Genomic DNA, 17598 nt, shown 5'->3' with positions numbered 1-17598 from the left:
AAGCCATCTTTCTTTTTATTTTTCCCTAGGCGTTGTTGCCAAATCGTAAACGAAAGCGATTTAAATTTTAAAACCTCATATTTGAGTAATTAATGATTTTGAACAGTTTCCGCTGTGCATTTGAAAAATTCATGAATGAAACTTATAATTATTCAGTTTAAACTTGCATATGCTGTGATAACCCAGATTGAGGAGAATTCCCCATTAACTCTTCTTAATCAGAAACTTCAAGGATTTGATGGAGTAGTTAAAACAACACGATATCAAAGACTAAATAACTAAATATTCTTGATGAAAATAAACTATAAAGCGGTGAACACATATGAGCGGCCGCGGCCACGATCACGATCACGATCGTGAGACATCGCGACTGAACGCCGCTATATCGCTGAACAGAGCGTGATATTATGTGCGGAATATGACATTTCCATGGGACGTTTCTCGATCGTGATCGTGATCGTGGCCGCGGCCGCTCATATGTGTTCACCGCCTTACCCTTTTATAGTGTTCCTAGTTCAAAACTGACAAATAGAGAGAAGATCTACCAATTCGATTTCATTTTAAATGCATTTAGATGTTTGACATCTTTATGTTCCCAAAGGAAACAAGGAAATTCGGAACATATATACAGGCTGTTCAGTAGAAGTATCTAGAAAATCGAATGAAATTTTTTTTCTGAAACTTTCTGGATCATAATGAGTGGCCGTCTCGGTGGTACTTCCGGTTATACCGGAAGTTCAGCAAAATTTTGTTTCTCTGCAGAAAATTTTACTAAAGTTTATTTTGGAACTTCTCAATACCAAAATGTCACGGGTCACGGTTCTTGAGATATTAATTTAACTCATTTGTCTCAAATTTGCCGTGAAGAAAATCTTGAATGAATTGTTAACTACCCGAAAATCTTCAGATTCAGGAATAGAATGTGAAACATTGTTAGATGGAAAGTTGAATTTAATGGTTTATAAAAATACAGGGTAACGTATATTTGGGAACATATACTAAGGAAAAAAATTACACAAATTTAAATGATTTATTAACTTTTTCAAAACTATCAACTGCTAAGATGAACAATACTCTCTGAAGGTATATAGTACATAAACATAATATTTGTATTTTGTCACATGGATAGAGATAATTAACTTTAATGGATTCAAAGTGGCTTGCATCAAATATCCCCTATCCTCACTATGGGATTACTGAATAGTCTTTGTGAAGGCTTAAGTTTTATTACAATTACTAATTTCGTGACATAAAAAATTATGCTTAAAAAAAGTTTGGAATATTATGTAGCTACAGTTTTTTTTAATCTACACTTGAATCTGCTCAACTGAATCCAGCAACTGCTCATGTGTTTTTTTATGTTTTTTCAATGTACTAGAATCATAAAAGCCCAAATTGCAGATAGAACAACAATATGGGGTTTCCCCAGTATGGGTTCTTATATGCACTTTGAGATTGCAATTCAGAGCAAAACCTTTATTACAATATGAACAAATATAAGGTTTCTCTCCACTATGTGTTCTCATGTGATTCTTTAAATGAGTACTTTGAACGAATGATTTGCTACACAAATTGCAAGAGTATGGTTTAACACCCATGTGTATAAGAACATGATTCTTTAATCCACTTTTCTGAGAAAATGACTTGTCACAATTAGAACATTTGTATGGTTTAATTCCTGTGTGAACTTTAAAATGACTTTGCAATGCCCCTTTAGTATAAAATTTTTTTCCACAATCATTACAGAGAAACATTCTTTCACCTGTATGTAGTACCTCATGTGTTCGGAGTGCTGACTTGGAGGAAAATTTTTTATCACATTTACTACACTTCATTTCTTCATAAATTATTTTCTGATGTTCAGGCAATTCTCCTGTTTCCAACTGATGTCTGATTACATGTGTTCGGTGACTATTGTATCGTTTGAAACTCTTTCCACAATACTTACATATAAAAGGTGTTTCACCAGTATGTGTTCTTAAATGTTCTTCTTTCACAAATGCACGTGAGAATCCTGAAAATATTGCAAACCTTTGAGAATAATATACTGCGATTCAATACAAAAAGAAACTCAACCCCACAGACATTAATTGATAATTAATACTTCAATAATAATTATATCAGGATTATATTACCTTTATCACAAATATGACATACAAATGATTTAATTCCTTCATGTGTTTTCCGATGTCTCCTTAGGTTTTGAGAGAATCTAAATGTTTTAGAACATATCTTGCATTGAAAAGGAGATTCCTTAGTGTGACACCTAATATGAGCTTGCAACTTGAATCTTTTGGTAAATATTTTTGAACATATATTGCATTTGAATCGATTTCTCATGCATGTTTCGTTCAGACTATAATGTTCCCTCAGTTTCTTTCTCTGTTCAAATTTTTCACCACAACATTCACATTGTACCCATTTTTTAATCGAGTCATTTTCTTTAGCCTGATTTTCACTTGCGCTCAAATCTTCATTTTCCTTCTTTTCTTGAGGTGCCTGTTCATCACAATGCAGTTCATCATCAAAATTATTATCAATTGAAAGATTTGGATCACTTTTATTTGACAGATTTCCATTTATGTTCTTACTGAGTACTTCCCGTTCCAAAGCTAATTTTAAGATCTCATGGGATGCTTTACATTTTTCAATGAAATGATGTACATTTTCAAATGTTTGTAAACAAAGGGAACAAATTCCTGGAGGCAATCTGTCCAATTGATTTATCTGAAAAAGCTCAACCTATTAGGTTCATTATTATATGTACAATGTTTATCAAAGCATCCATTCCACCATTCTGATTGGAATTATATTCATGAAATTCAATCATTACAAAATTTGTAAATAATTTTATCTAACCTCTAATTTCGTGAGTTGTGTGAATATTTGTAAAATATTATTCTGCTCTTCTAATGGTGACAATGGTTCATTTTTAGATAAACAAGTTCTACAAACGATGGAAAATTCACTAGGGAGGACAAAAACTTCCATTTCGATCAGTAGGTTTAATATCCGTTTGTTATTGTTTACAGAACTACAGAATTTATTTTTTATTTACAGAATATGACCACAGAATATTTCACCAAAGAGGAATCCTCATCTTTTATATCACATCCTCATCTTTTATCAAAGAGCTTTTAGAGCTTTTATATTACTTTTTTATATTGCTTTTATATTACTGTAATTTGTGGATGTGAAATAGAAACAGAACATCAAATCATAGAAAAGAATTTGAAAAGTATAAAGAAATTAGTTCAAGAAACGAGATACTGATATATGAGATGTGGGACAAAATTGTAACAAAAATATCATGTTCTTGATTTTACAAAGAGTAACAACTTATAAATTATTGACAAAATTCATAAAATGTCCAGGCTTGAAAACATTTGATGAAATCTACTTGAATATAATATGCTCCATAATGGCATAGTACATGAGTAACGGGGTGTTATCCAATGCGAGTTAAAGCTAAGCATAAAGAAAACTCCTTCCTAAACGGAATACTATGATGGTCTCAATTTTCTTGAAATTTATTAGAAATTCCATACATTTTGGTTACAAACAATAATAAATAGACTAACTGAAAAGTCAACATAGTTGACCTTATAACATTTTTCCGCTGAGGATTTGTTTCCATATAATTCCTCAATGAACACTTCTGACTTTTTTCTTCTCCTTATATAAGCACTCTTGTTGAACTGAAAAAAATTAGATACATGTAAATTCACAGTACTGCTATTTGTATCTTCTAAACTTACTACGAGGGTCGAACCTGATGAGTTCCAGTTTATCTGCCAGCCTTTCCCTTATTTTATTAAATGTGTGTCCACTTATAACACTTTCCATTTGAACCATTATTGACCTAGAAAATCAAATTGAGATTGAAAAGGAATTAATGTTTTGAAAGCCCTCACTTGCTCTTCGCTTTTTTTAACAATACATTGGTTAGGAACATATTTTTGTGAAGTTGTTAATTTTGATTGTTACAGTCAAAATGAAAAGGTACAGCGCTGTTTGATTAACAAGAGGATCAAGGGAAATCTGGAATATCCACAATTTTAAGCAAGAGTTAAATAAAAATTAACCTATGAAAATAACCTCAATTTGTGATGTTATGTTATGACATATGACATGACAAAAAAAAAGAGTACTATGCTCCTACATGGAAAGTTTTAGTTCAATGTGCTCCTAAGACCTAAGCCATATTTTCGCGAGCGAATAATTCATGACGTCAGTATGTGTCATCTTAAGCGGAAAGAGGTTAAGGAGAAGGGGGAATATATTGTTTATTTTTATTGAATTTCTACTAGGAAAGAGTACTTTTACTACCAATAATGAACTTTCTGCATTATCATTTAGAATAAATAATTATTTTTGAAATAATGAAATAAAATTTGCCTCGATATATTTCCATCTTGACCATCTTCCTACTAATCGAAAGTTGAAAACAGAAATCCTTCAAATGATTGAAATAACAAAAGTAAACCACTTGAATGTGTTAATGTTATATTCATTTTTATACATCCGAGAACAGTCGATAATCACAATATTTTACAATCACTACAGAAAGTCGTACACGTTATACTTATATTGTAGAAAATAATATATTGATAGATTTTACTCAAGGTTTGACGATACAGACAAAAGGATGAAAATGAAATAATTTCAACAGTAATATTTATTTCCAAAGTTATATTAAATACAATGCATATGATTTATCACCACTAATCTATTAATTCCTTCTATGCAACAATTTTCCGATGTATCAAAATTTGAAAGTTCTCATTTCTTCCTATCAGATGGTTTCGAATAAGGTTTACCGCCGTTTTTGGACCATTCCTTCTCAAATTCGCTCTCCAAAATTTCAGCTCCTCTCTTTCTTGTTAGTCCAGTTTCTTCCAAAGATAGTTCGCACATTTGCATATCATCCTTGCCTGTAAACAGTGTTTTCATATTAATTGATATCATACTAGTCATCATCTGCTTTTCATCTTTGTGTGTTCACCTGCTATTAATAAAACCGGAACTTTCTCTGGATGTAATTCCATTTGTCTTGCCACATATTGACCATCAAAATGAGCAAACCAAAATCCTTTCTTATTCGGATCACCCCGCGTAAATGGTATACGGAAATATCTCTGTTTGTAATTATCATCCTTGTTCATTTTTGGTTGAAGTCTAGGAGTTTTATTGGCAGATTCCATCACTGTAAGATAATCTCGATTGAAATAAATGCGAGTAGAAAGATATTGAATTTCTTATTTTATCACATCTCATTTTTATACCATATAATTTATATAGAAAAGTTTGTTCGATTCCTAAATACTGCGAATAATGTACGTGTTCCTGTATACTATGTAGCGGCTATTATATAAAGTTAAATGAACGTATTAATAATTCTGTGGACTATTCGCAAACAATTTTTTGATTAAATTTACCTGATCTTGGCGCCCTTTCGTTTTCATTCATAATACTACGTCTTTGGTTCTTTGCTTTCCAAGCATGGTAAACCTTCAATCTGCGGTGGAATTCATGACGGCAAGCTTCGAGGAGATCGATATCGCATGACGTATTTATGGTATCCCTCAAGTCAGAGTATTTCCATTTCGATAAATCGTATTTACCTTTACTGAGAGCTGCCTGTTGATTTTTAACTGCGTCTGACCTAAAAATGACGCCATCTTCATAACAAATACATATGATATGTTTATGCAAACTGAGATAGACATGCAGACATCCCTCCAACTATTTATTTAAACCATCTAGGACTTCTAGGAATAATTATATTGTATGAGTAATTCAAAGCCAACTGATGCAAAGTAACAATCATTTGTAAATGTTATAAATTTTACTCATTCATAACTCAGTTCGAAGAAACCAATGAAGAACTGACTTGTGACTTGGTGTTACAGGATTGATGTGGCAGATACTTGATGAAAATTTACAATTGAACTTAAAACATATTATACGATTTTCACAAAACGAATTTTCAAACCACGACATGTATTTCGCTATCACAAATCGTATAATCTATTTTGAGTTGGTGTTATTCGATTGTCCCACTAACTTCGGCTGAAAAAGTTCAAAAATATGTTCTATGTATAATGACTAATGAGTACAATTCCAGAGAATGAATAGCGATTTCTTCGGAGAGCCCGATAAATTTGTAGTAAATTTGTTATTGTTTCATAAATCAATCTATTTCCCAACAAATTTCCCAATAAATATATATATATATACAGCAAATGAACTGTACTGCATTACAAGTGCTACGTGAATGCAGCACAGAAATTGCTATACTGAAACTGCAGAGTCTCTATATTGATAATTCTGCATTTTAAAAATGCAGTTTTTGATATACAGTGACTGCACAGTTTCTGTATTGATAATACCGCATTTTGAAAATGCCGTTTTTGATATACAGTTACTGCACATTTTATGTATTTATAATTCTGGCTTAATTAAGCCAAGCTGTAACTTCAAACGGAAAAAATTTTGAGGGAATCATTTCATGCATGAGAAACCTTAATTCCTACTCATTTCTGAAGAAAGATTTGCTTTCAACAAATTTCGCATCAGGCGTAGTATTCAAAAAGTTATAATTAGGAATTGATTTTATATCAACTTACTTTCAATAACTGAACACAACACATAATTAATGTAGAAGTGAAATAAAGAATTTGGATGGAATCGTTAGTTTCGAATAGTAACAAAATAAAATAGATAATATTACCTCCCTCCGTTAATTTGTTAGTAAACTTCCAGTTTTCACATTATCTTCATGGAGAATAATGAAATGTACTTCGTTTCTGAATATTTTGATGTAATTTTAGAACAAATCACAATACACAATAATAAACCGCTGTGAATCACCACCAACACATTTTAGTTCCTTCTTTCTTTTGATAAGTATAACAAAAATTCTTACTAACTTCACAAGGTAATTCGCTGGCAAAATGAAAATTTACTTTAATCACTTCAGAAATGGCATTTTCTAATCAGAAATGAGCCGTTTGAGAAAAAAATCAAGAATAATTTAAGAACATTAATTATCCATTACATATATTCATAAAACTAAAGTAACCAATTAAATACTGAACATAGTAATTGCACGAAATCAATACTCCAATACCTATACTTATGAAAAATTTATAAACATTTCCGATTTCTCATTCTTGTTAAACATGAAGATAATGAAAAAACATTATGCGACTAAAACTCAAGATTAAATTCGAATATTAGTACATTTACTGTTTTCTTAAAAAATACCTGTTGAGTTTGAAGGACTGCCTAGCAGAATCCACTCCACTGCTGCGTCATGTAAAGAATCATATAAATTGAGCGGTAATCTTGATATCAAAAGTTAACAAAAAAGCGAGATCAATAATACATGATTTGGCAAATGAATATCAAAAACATCATTCATTTCACTGAAACTTCAATAAATCACAAGTAGAGATTTGAATCGAATATGAGAGACGTTCGATGTAGAAGAAAAATTGATATAAAATTATCATCCTCCATACATATCTTGCATTGAAACGAAAATAACATTCGACTAAGTTTGAGAAATTCGATGAAAATGGCTGGCAAAACCTTTTGTTTAAAACCAGCTTCAACTAGAAACCAGGTTCAACTGGAGACCAGCTTCATCTAGAAACCAGCTTCAACCGGAAACTATAGCTTCAACGGAAAAACAGCTAGAAACCGAATTCAACTGAATATCCGCTTCAGAGTGGAAACCGGCTTCAATAGGCCAATGACTAAACATCGTCAGAGGATTGAAAATTTTTTGTTTTTCAAACCTTCACAAGAGGTTTTCATATATTCAGTACATTGTATAAAATATTATGAACTAACGCTAAAAAAAATCTGCATTATTATTGTAAACATTTTAGATGATTTTGTTTCCTTCTTCATGAATGCATACTCCGGATTCTTAAATTGATGGTTATAATGTAATGATCAGTATGAAGACGTTAGTAGTTTTGAGGGTTGATCGACGGAATACCAAACTTTTCATTTTTAGCATCTAATTTTCCTATGTTATATTGAGATCATTGTATATCTATCCTTATTTTTAAAAGTATGGAGGTTATTCATTTACCAAACCACGAATTTTTTATTTGAGTTCATCGACTTATCTATACTCACTTCCTAGTCAAGGGTGGACTTTCTTCTAACTGACCATCACTTTCTTGTGCTAATCTGAAAGCCAGCTCATGATCCTGCCTTTCTTGTTCTACACGTTCCAAATATAGTTTTTCTTCTAGAGCTTCTTTTTCAAGTCGTTCCTTATGTTCCTGAGCTAGCTTGGCTTCTGCCTCTTCCTGTGATTAAATACAAGGTGAACAAAATAAATCTATTTTAGGATATAGGCAATTTCAACTTCAATCAACGCTAGTAAATAATAGCTTTATTTTGAATAGTGCATGATGAAGAGAAATTTATATTTTGAATAAACTTGTTTGTTTGATGTTAAAGATATTCTGCTAAAATATCTGATTTCAGTAATTTCGACGATGGCTTTTTTGAAATTTGTATTCCCTTGAATTATTGTATAATGTTTTCCTTTGTCCAATGAAAAAAATTAGATCACTTTTGTTTACCCCAACAGACGAATTTTCCTAAATGTAATGAAAGATATTGACGATGACAATGGAATGTAAGAGGTTCAGAGAAATGAAATGGTGCCTATTTTTTTGAATACCCTATTCAAAATAATCTTCTGGCATGCAGAATTGCGAAAAATCTGATGATGGCTAACAATCAAAACCAAACAAATGTTGTCCGAAATAATGGCTTAAAATGGAGAATGATAAAAGCTAAAATGAGTAAGCATTATATATGGTGCCAAAAAAAAATCCACGATTTTGGAAATTCGTTCGAAAAGCCCCACTGCCCCCACTACATAGTTTTTTAATCATCGACAAATTTTTGGGTTGTATATAGGTCAACTCATCAAACAAGTGAATAACAATAAAAACATATTTTCCATGAACAGACGAACGTTGGGAAAACCGGATAAATATTCAGTTTCTACTCCAGTTTTTCAATAGAATATATTTTATACCTGCTTTTTTCTTTCCTCTTCCGCTTTCTTTCGTTGAATTTCCAATTCAGCTTTCATTTTTCTCATTTCCTCCTCTTCTTGTTTCTTCCTTTGTTCTTCTTCTCTCTGTTTTTTCTCCCTCTCCATTTGTTCCTGAATTTTTTTCAGTCTAGCTTGCTCCTCTGCCATTTTCTGTTCTTCTAATTTTCTTTGTACTTCTCTCCTCAGTACATCTACATCATTTTCAAATTTGTTGAAGATGTTGGTGCAATCCGTTTCGGTTAGTTTTTGGTCAGTCTTTCAAATATTTTCATTAAAATATCAATCAACTACCAATAAGGCATTCTTACCTTAATACGTTGCAGTGTGGAAGTTATATCGACTTTCATTCTTTGAACAGCCTTATCGATATTTTCTCGACTTTTAATTTGAACGGAGTTATCTTGGATGCTAGCTAGCCTCTTATCCAAGCTCTTCAATTGCCGAGTCAATCTTATTTTTGGTCCGTAACGTCTTCTGACCAAATAACCCCTTACCTGTTTCTGTATCAAGATGATGGAACAGATTCTGTTTTTCATTATATTTTTTACTAAAAAAGAATAAAAATAACTTGTTCGCTTGTGACTACAAATGTAACTCCATTAAAGGGTTATCGAGTTATAGATAAGTGAAATTGGAAAAAGGCTTTGAGAAGAAAAGATAATATGGAACTACTTCAGAACGGTACGTCAAAATATATTAATTATGAACTCAGTTAATTATAGGATTTCACGTTGACAGACCAACCAAAGGCTAAATCAAAACTGGACTTACTCTTGATAACAGCTAAAATTCCGAACTGGCATTTCAGCCAACGAGATTTGACAAGGAATTTTTTTATTTTTCCAATCATTTGTCTCAAGTTTTCTGGATCTGATTTCATAATTTGGTCGAATTCACTAAACTTTCCTGGCCTGAAGAACACTCTTGTGATGCCAAATTTATAATCCTTCTCGTGCAGATTTAGACTGTGCAACATCGCCTACAAATATATCATTAAATTGAAAGGGCAAATAGTTCTTCGGCAGGTTGTATCTACAGTTTCGAAAGTGATTTATCTTCAAGTAAAAATAACGTTTTTCGCTTTTTTAACCCACTCATGCAGGTAATGAAGTTGCCATCGCTGCATTTGGCTCACCGAAGAAAAAATATATTTTCCAAATCTCTAGATAGATCCAATTGATAACCATGTATACCATTCCCAATTGTAATTCAGAAATATTCAATAGAAATTCGGATTAATCCATTCAATTTCAAAAATGGTCAATTGAAATTCACCTATATGAATATTATTCAAATTTTTTTTCTGAATTACTAATTATATTTTCCAAAATACGCTTTCTTCAATTAATGTGATTAATTTTCATTACATTTGACTGAAATTCAAGTGATGTTTTCTGAGTTTTTAAGTTGAACATTTCTGAATTACACGTGGACATGGTCTAGTATATTTGGCTGTTAAATAATGTTTTTGATGCAGATTTTTTATTTAGTGATTTGAGTCCTATATACGCAGTTTTTTTGCACAAATCTTTGTACCAGTATATTAGTACTAGAGAACTAGTTGATCTAGTTGTTTCCACTGAATTGGAATGGTATTTTCTGAATATCGACAAGAAAATTCAAGATGCCTATAACTTGACCATCGACTCGTTTATCGAACGGATTTTTTGTTGACCAGTGTATTGGCACCCTTACCCATCTACCCTTAAAATTCCTAATATATTTTTTTATGGAAGTATAGGTACTGGTTGATGTACACAGCTTTCCTAAGAACTAAGAGAGAAACCAATCTAAAGGGATCACGTGAATGCCATCTACCAATTAGATTGGTTCTTTTCTCAAGCTAAATACATAACTAATTTTCCATCATTTCATAAATGTACAGTTTCGATATAATTTTTACTCTTATTTTATAACGAATATAATTTTTTTTTTAAATACATTCTGTATTTCTTTATTGAAAAGGTATTTTATATCACCTTGTTATTCTTCTTGAAGAAATATTCATCCCCTATACCCCTTGCAAGCATATATAGTGAAGCTTTATGATTGGCGAGGAACTCTCACTGTTGAATGAAGAATGTGTGGAATGTAGGAAATTGTTACAAAAGCATCGAAAATGAGTGAAATCGAGTACAAATTCGTCCTGTCTGTATATGAATATATTTTATCCTGTTTTTCAATCAAGCAAAGTCAATTGAAGGCTTTGCCCAGTCGAGCATATACGCGCAAATAGAATTGAAAACCTCCAGCTTTCATAAAAAGATCCTAGTGTCCAATCGATTAAAATTCTGGGGGAAATTTATTCCCAAAAATTGAAAGCTAATTGATTTCGTATTTATAAAAATACCCACACATTCGATGAAAAGCTTCACGCAGAACTGAAAAAAGGACTTTTTGAACGAAATCTAGTCAACATATTTTACCGTTTATATAATATAAATAATTATTTGCACAGTAAACAAATATCGTAACGAGTCAAAAACAATCGAGGACAAAATTAGAACGAATTGAGACTTTGAAAGCATTAAGCTTCAAAATGAGTTTTGCTTGACGAAATGATCTATATGCCCCAGCTGCTGGTGACGTAATTGAAGTGGAAACACAACAACAATGGCAATAAACCAATGAAAGAAAATTGATGATTTTTTCATCCGATAGATCTATCTGTTTCATATGCTTCATAAACGATTCAGTTGTTTCATTTCATCCAAAAATACACTCAACTGAGACCCTAATATAGACATCACAAAAAAAAAATGTTTTTCCGCAGAACGCTTATAAAAACTCTACTTACTTCGCAGAAAATTTTCGGTTTCAAAACTGCCAATTCCTTCGGAAGATATTCCTTGTACATGTTATACAAATCAGCAAATTCGGTTCTGCTCGGATATCCATGCTCCATAAGTTCCAAAACGTTGGTCATACCAGAACACTTGAGTTGCATCAAACTTAGAGCACCTTCGAACTGATTATCTACCATTTTATTATTAGGTTTTATACATCGAATGAAATTAGTACCCTTAAAAATAGATGAGACATATACTAAACTGAATAAAAGGTAGAAAATATGCATTACTTACATTCAATTTCAATTTTTCCATAAGTTCAGATAACTGGGTTTTAAACTTGTTACCTACACTAATGAACGTTAGCTTCCCTTTTTGAGCCATTGAGTTAGAGAATAACTTTTGTATGAGGTTGCTTTTACTTTCTTGAATTATACTTTCCAAGGAAGCGTGCAGGGCATCGTTGTTTTTGTGGATGAAGTGTATCTGCAAAACCAAGTATAGATGAAAGATGCTAAATCGAAATAAATAAATGATGGTATTTTACCGTTTGATAACAAACGGCTCCAGCAAAATGTCGGATCAAGAATCCTTCATCATCCCTCAAATTCCTATGTAGTTTCAATTTCGACGATCTAGGCAGTCCCAATCTGAATTCATTGGGCCAGTTTTTGTGCACTTCATTTGTGAAATGAACATATGACGGCTTGGGAAGTTTGGATTCTTCATCTAAGAGAGTGAGTATACCTTTGGATTTAGCTTCGATTAAATCTGAAAAATGGAGAGACGAAAATCATTTGGTAATGAACTATGTGTAATCAAGGAGAACTCACTTATGCAGTCTTGATTGTCAATGTAAGAAATTTCTGGAACACTCAAACCTTCTCTCTTATAAAGATCCTGCTCATGCTTGAGAATCTTTTCGTTGAAGAATTGTTGTAGTTTCTCGTTGCAGTAATTAATACAGAACTGTTCGAAACTATTAACGGTGAAGAATTCTACGGAAACGAAAAGAAATTTAAAACAAATAGAAAAAAATTGTTGGTAGAATACTCACCAAAACCTGCAATATCCAGTACGCCAACATAATAACTGGATGCTTTGAATGGAATACTTTGGTTTATACAAGACACTATGTGATCAAAGAGGTTGCTATAAATGGCCTTTGCTAGGGCATCCCTTGCATTGATCGCTTCTTGTACCTTCAGTGGAACCCTTTAGGAAACAAATGAATATACTCTTATTAGTCTTATTGCTCATTATTTCCCATTAATTCACATACATAATTATCTCTAAACATGTATTGTTATATTATACAGGGTGACAATTTGAAAACTTGCCAGTCCAATTATGTCAAGACTTTTGAGCCAAAATCTACTCAATCTTAGGTGTAGGGGTTGTCACCCCTAAATTCTTAATAGGAAATAGAGGGTGAGCTAAACCTCGATTGGAAGACAATATGTCCCTCTACATAATACTATTGTCTTCCAATGGAGGTATAGCTCACCCTCTATTACCTATTTAGAATTTAGGAGTGATAGCCCCTAAACCTAGGGTTGGGGAGATTTTGGCTTACAATTCTGCTCAAAATATATTCCCTTCCGAATAATAATTGACCTGTTCTGGCATTTTCTCTGAAAACATCCTTGTCGCGAGATAATTGGCCTGGCAAGTTTTTAAATTGTCACCTTGTATAATAATACACGGTATTTTACTTTTTAATCCAGGAGATTAGCTGAACTATAGCTATTCAGTTTATTAGTTTTGAATCTGGAAGCCATATTAAAGTAGTTGCCAAAGCTCTGTCTGAAAATGAGCTGTTATGGATGCTCGTGATCCAATTTCAATATGATATACTTATATCATGATATACTTGAGAAATTAATCAACTTGTAATGAAGTTTGATTTTTGTTTGAAATCCGTTTTCATTTTGAGATGAGTCCGCAATTTTTTTCCGTTTTCGTTTTAATTATTATGATTTTAATTCCGATTCAGAAATTGTAGGAAACCGTAAACATTCTAGATCGTTTTCATTTTTTTTTCATTTCTAAAAACGGTTCAGCATCATGTGTCATGAATTTTGAGAGCGATTTCTACCAATATCAACGTGGGAGACATTCCTTTTCCTCTCCCCTCAGGTGGTAAATAAGAAAGGATCTTTCCCTGCTCGGAGCATTCACTCTTGATTTTTGATTACCGACCGAGTATATAGCTGCCTTAACTTTTAGAGTTTCTGTTTTTACCTGAGTTATCGAGAATAGCGTTTCAAACGGGACTGCGAGTGTAATTAGCGCCTATTTTTTTATGGAATTCGATTGTTTCTTCTTTCTATTCTCAATACATAAATAGCAATCCTCGTATTTACCTATCTAAAAGTCCAAATATGACTCTCCCACTGACGAGACAAGTTCTTCTCAACGAGACTGTATGTCATATTGACTTGGCAAGACTTTATGAAGTCTGGTATCTATTCCAGATTTTATTTAATTATTTTGGAGACGGCCTACGATTATTTATCTACTACAAAATTATCCAAATCTGACTTACATAATGACGGTTCCTTTCAAGCCTCCACGTGTACTTTGCATCACCCTGGATTCCAAAGCTTGTCTGAGATCTGTAGGATCAATGTTCAACAACTTGGAAGCAATATTCAAACTGTTTCCTTTGTTCTGGGCCACTCTGCAGCCACCTCTCCTATCATCTGAATCATCTTCGAATTCAATATTACCCAGATGAAGTACTGCAGCAACAGTTTTATAAATATCGAATCTGTCGGTTTGGCTCAAACCTAGTCTATCGAGAGCTTCATCTAGAACTTGAAAATCGCCCACATCGTCTAGGAGTATATCCCTCAAAGGGCCGTTCTTTAGGTGATCCGCACTCTTCTGATTTGCAGATAGAGTTTTTTCACTGCGGCTGTTCGTGAAAAACCTTGTGCAACCTTTTTTGAGGTACTGAAATTATCACATCATCGTCTTTCATTAAAAATAACCACAGCATCTTCAGTTGGATTAGGATTAAAGTAAAAAAATTCAATTCACTTCTACTAAGTTTTCCCAATACTCAATATCAAAAATATCACGAATTCAAGAATAAATTTAAAACTCAGTTACAATTAACAGTTGAGAAATTCAAATAAAAGTGACGAGTATTTTATGAAATAGTTAATACCGAAGTGAGAAAGTGCGAAATAAATATTGAAAGGAAGGAAGAAAAAGAATCATTCTCACATTGAAATCATCCGGTTTCGTTAGGAAAAGCTGCTTTCTCAAATCTTCTGGTCCTCCTGCCATCAACATATAGAAAATGTGATAGCTTCTTTCTTCGCCAATTGGGGAACAAATTCTTGATTTCTCAAGAAGATAGTGGGAAATATGTCCTCCTACCACTTGAAACTTCTTGTCGAAGTGAACCTCAATGAATTTCCCGAATCTCGACGAGTTGTTGTTCCTGGTGGTTTTGGCGTTACCGAAGGCTTCTAAAACAGGATTCGCATCTAGTATTTTTTGCTCTATAGGACCTGCGTGAGCCCCCCACATGTCGCACAAGTAAATCAAAAGATGTTTCGTCGATTCTGTTTTACCCGCACCAGATTCACCTGATACTATTATGGATTGCGATTGTTTAAGAACTTTCATATCTCTGAAAGCTTTATCGGCTATCGCGAACACATGCGGTGGTCTTTCACCAAGAGATCTGCCCTGATAACTCTTCATTGTTTCTTTGGAATACAGGGATGGAATTTCTTTGTAGGGATTTACAGCTATCAATATATTTGCGACATAGGTCTGAAAAATTGTAAGTAGAATTAATTTTCGATTCACAAGAGAATTGTCGTTGGTACTTACGTATATTTTATTCTTATAATACCTCGTTCTTACATTATTCAATAGAGATCCTTCATTGAGAAACATCATTTCACCTGAAATAATTCATCCCTCTATTTTAACCGAAAAAACTAGTAATTTCAAAGTTCAACGACGAAAAGCTGAGAAAATTCAGCCAGTCTTCATCATCAACGAAAAAAACTATATATTACAACGACTTAATGGGAAAACCTAGGAGTTATTCTGACTTTATACTTTCTAGGCATATGGTTTGGTTATATTTCTGTACAGAATATGATTGATACTATAGTGTCTTGAGAAGGATCTGACCTCCATAAATGGTAAGTCTCTTACGAGATTATAGTCTTGCACCAAACGACGATAATGAAAAAAATGATGATATTGGTAAGGAATTGCTTGAATGAAGCAAAAGAAATTTAAACGAATCGGTTTAACTTTTTTTGATCTCGATTGATGAAATGAGATTTTCAAGCTGAAACTAATAAAAATAAAATAAAAATAAGTAGGTAGTTGTTGCAAACTGGCGAATGCGTTGGTCAATTTAGCTAATCTCGGAAATGTTACAATCTATAATAAAGAAGAACAGGACCATAACCTTTAGAAAAGCAGTTGCAATTTTGGATAAAATACCATGTTACTCATGAAAGAACTATCACAGTTCTTCTTGAATCTTGATTGTTCATAAAGATTCAACTTACAGTTATCATCGAAATCTCTGTTGATGTCCTCCTTAGAGGTAGGAAATATATCAGCGTAGGGTATTGTCATCTTTGGAAATTTTAAATCAATTGGACTGATTTCAACTTCATCTCCCAAAATTTCACAAATTCTGCCCAAGACAAAACCCTCACTGGGATGCCTTGCCCACACAAGATCCATGTCCTGAAAAAAAAAATCAGAAATATGTAAATAATTTAAATACGTAGTATCGCACTTAAGTGGTATTCATTTATGCCTCGTTAAACTTATAAATCCAAACGTATCAAATTACATTTGTTCTTCATGCAGGGTGTAGAATGTTAATATACTGCTCCACAAAAGTTAGGGATATCGTATTCAATCGTTTTTAAAAGAATGTAATCTTCTAGAAAATCGCTGTAAAATCATTTAAAACTCAATAACAACTTGAATCGATGCAATAAAAATCAGTATGAGACATTTCGTCAATCTGGTCGCCTTTTTTCTGAAGTTTCGTTCTTTGCATATTCTTCATGAATGTTCTTATTTTGAAATTAAGTCAGTTTATCAACGGCTTCGATTTGAAACGAGTTTTCTGAAAATGCCAAGACGTAAATTAACAAACGCTGAGGCTAATAGGGCTATCGGAATGCTACAGATAGTGGCCTAACTCAGGTTGTTGAAGTGGAAAGGCTCCAAGTCAGCCAAAGTGTGATATCTCGACTTTGGAATAGGTTCAGGGAGACAGATTCCGTGTTGGAAAGACCAAGGCTTGGTGGGCGACGAAAAACAACACCTGATCAGGATCGTTTCATCACAGTTTCGGCGAGAAGAAACCCTACATCTACGTGTAGAATGCTACGGAATACTCTTCAAAATGCAGATAGGGTCCAAGTTTCCATCGAAACCATCAGACGACGTTTGAGAGAGGTGAATCTAGGTTCTAGACGTCCATTAAGAGGAGTTCTATTAACACGTGACCATAAGCGTCAAAGACTGGAATGGGCAAGGCAACATATCAATTGGAAGTCCATCCATTCCGAGGGGGTAGTGTTATGGTATGGGCAGGGATATGTTTCAACGGTCGCACAGATCTACACATTTGTCCTGGGAATATGACCGCCTTATACTATAGGGAGCATGTCATTGACAATGTTGTTCCAAAATTTCACGCTGCTATTGGTG

General features: G+C 33.1%; 3 protein-coding genes across 5 annotated transcripts; all 3 read right to left on the bottom strand.

The window, feature by feature from the left end:
• Window positions 1-1016: 1016 nt before the first annotated feature.
• Window positions 1017-3054, bottom strand: LOC123314788 (zinc finger protein OZF-like). The gene is made up of 3 exons (XM_044900139.1): window positions 2860-3054; window positions 2136-2727; window positions 1017-2014 (listed from the first exon to the last, which is right to left on the bottom strand). The coding sequence occupies exons 1-3, from the start codon at window positions 2989-2991 to the stop codon at window positions 1308-1310; spliced, it is 1431 nt and encodes a 476-aa protein (XP_044756074.1). The 5' UTR covers window positions 2992-3054; the 3' UTR covers window positions 1017-1307.
• A 452-nt stretch (window positions 3055-3506) lies between these two features.
• LOC123314789 (39S ribosomal protein L33, mitochondrial) lies at window positions 3507-4031 on the bottom strand. Its single transcript, XM_044900140.1, has 3 exons — window positions 3915-4031; window positions 3759-3862; window positions 3507-3698 (listed from the first exon to the last, which is right to left on the bottom strand). Exons 1-3 carry the CDS (start codon window positions 3953-3955, stop codon window positions 3646-3648), a joined length of 198 nt encoding a protein of 65 aa, XP_044756075.1. The 5' UTR covers window positions 3956-4031; the 3' UTR covers window positions 3507-3645.
• A 629-nt stretch (window positions 4032-4660) lies between these two features.
• Window positions 4661-16617, bottom strand: LOC123314787 (myosin heavy chain 95F). Of its 3 annotated transcripts, XM_044900136.1 has the most exons (17): window positions 16434-16617; window positions 15736-15809; window positions 15118-15675; window positions 14432-14841; window positions 12941-13098; window positions 12717-12881; window positions 12431-12654; window positions 12178-12369; window positions 11892-12116; window positions 9866-10073; window positions 9403-9641; window positions 9074-9349; window positions 8155-8330; window positions 7270-7311; window positions 5439-5665; window positions 5006-5206; window positions 4661-4934 (listed from the first exon to the last, which is right to left on the bottom strand). In XM_044900136.1, the coding sequence occupies exons 1-17, from the start codon at window positions 16612-16614 to the stop codon at window positions 4783-4785; spliced, it is 3708 nt and encodes a 1235-aa protein (XP_044756071.1). In that variant the 5' UTR covers window positions 16615-16617; the 3' UTR covers window positions 4661-4782. The 3 variants fall into 3 exon arrangements, with proteins under 3 accessions (XP_044756071.1, XP_044756072.1, XP_044756073.1); XM_044900137.1 differs by lacking the exon at window positions 7270-7311; XM_044900138.1 differs by lacking the exons at window positions 9074-9349; window positions 9403-9641; window positions 9866-10073.
• Window positions 16618-17598: the final 981 nt, after the last annotated feature.

This window comes from Coccinella septempunctata, chromosome 6 (genome assembly GCF_907165205.1).
Source record: "Coccinella septempunctata chromosome 6, icCocSept1.1, whole genome shotgun sequence".
NCBI lineage: Eukaryota > Metazoa > Arthropoda > Insecta > Coleoptera > Coccinellidae > Coccinella > Coccinella septempunctata.
The sequence above is the reverse complement of the archived record's forward strand: the minus strand, read 5'-3'. Positions and strand labels throughout refer to the sequence as shown.

Bases quoted from the DNA above. Each gene is read 5' to 3' on its own strand.
- LOC123314787 (XM_044900136.1), bottom strand. From the start codon at position 16,614: ATGGATCTTGTGTGGGCAAGGCATCCCAGTGAGGGTTTTGTCTTGGGC. The intron at 12,882-12,940 runs GTGAGTATTCTA...TCGTTTCCGTAG, and splicing joins ACTGGATATTGCAGGTTTTG to AATTCTTCACCGTTAATAGT. The intron at 12,117-12,177 runs GTAAGTAATGCA...TCTATTTTTAAG, and splicing joins TGGAAAAATTGAAATTGAAT to GGTACTAATTTCATTCGATG.
- LOC123314788 (XM_044900139.1), bottom strand. From the start codon at position 2,991: ATGGAAGTTTTTGTCCTCCCTAGTGAATTTTCCATCGTTTGTAGAACT. The intron at 2,728-2,859 runs GTTAGATAAAAT...GAGCTTTTTCAG, and splicing joins CACAACTCACGAAATTAGAG to ATAAATCAATTGGACAGATT. The intron at 2,015-2,135 runs GTAATATAATCC...CAATATTTTCAG, and splicing joins ATGTCATATTTGTGATAAAG to GATTCTCACGTGCATTTGTG.
- LOC123314789 (XM_044900140.1), bottom strand. From the start codon at position 3,955: ATGTTCCTAACCAATGTATTGTTAAAAAAAGCGAAGAGCAA. The intron at 3,863-3,914 runs GTGAGGGCTTTC...TTGATTTTCTAG, and splicing joins TTAAAAAAAGCGAAGAGCAA to GTCAATAATGGTTCAAATGG. The intron at 3,699-3,758 runs GTAAGTTTAGAA...AATTTTTTTCAG, and splicing joins CATCAGGTTCGACCCTCGTA to TTCAACAAGAGTGCTTATAT.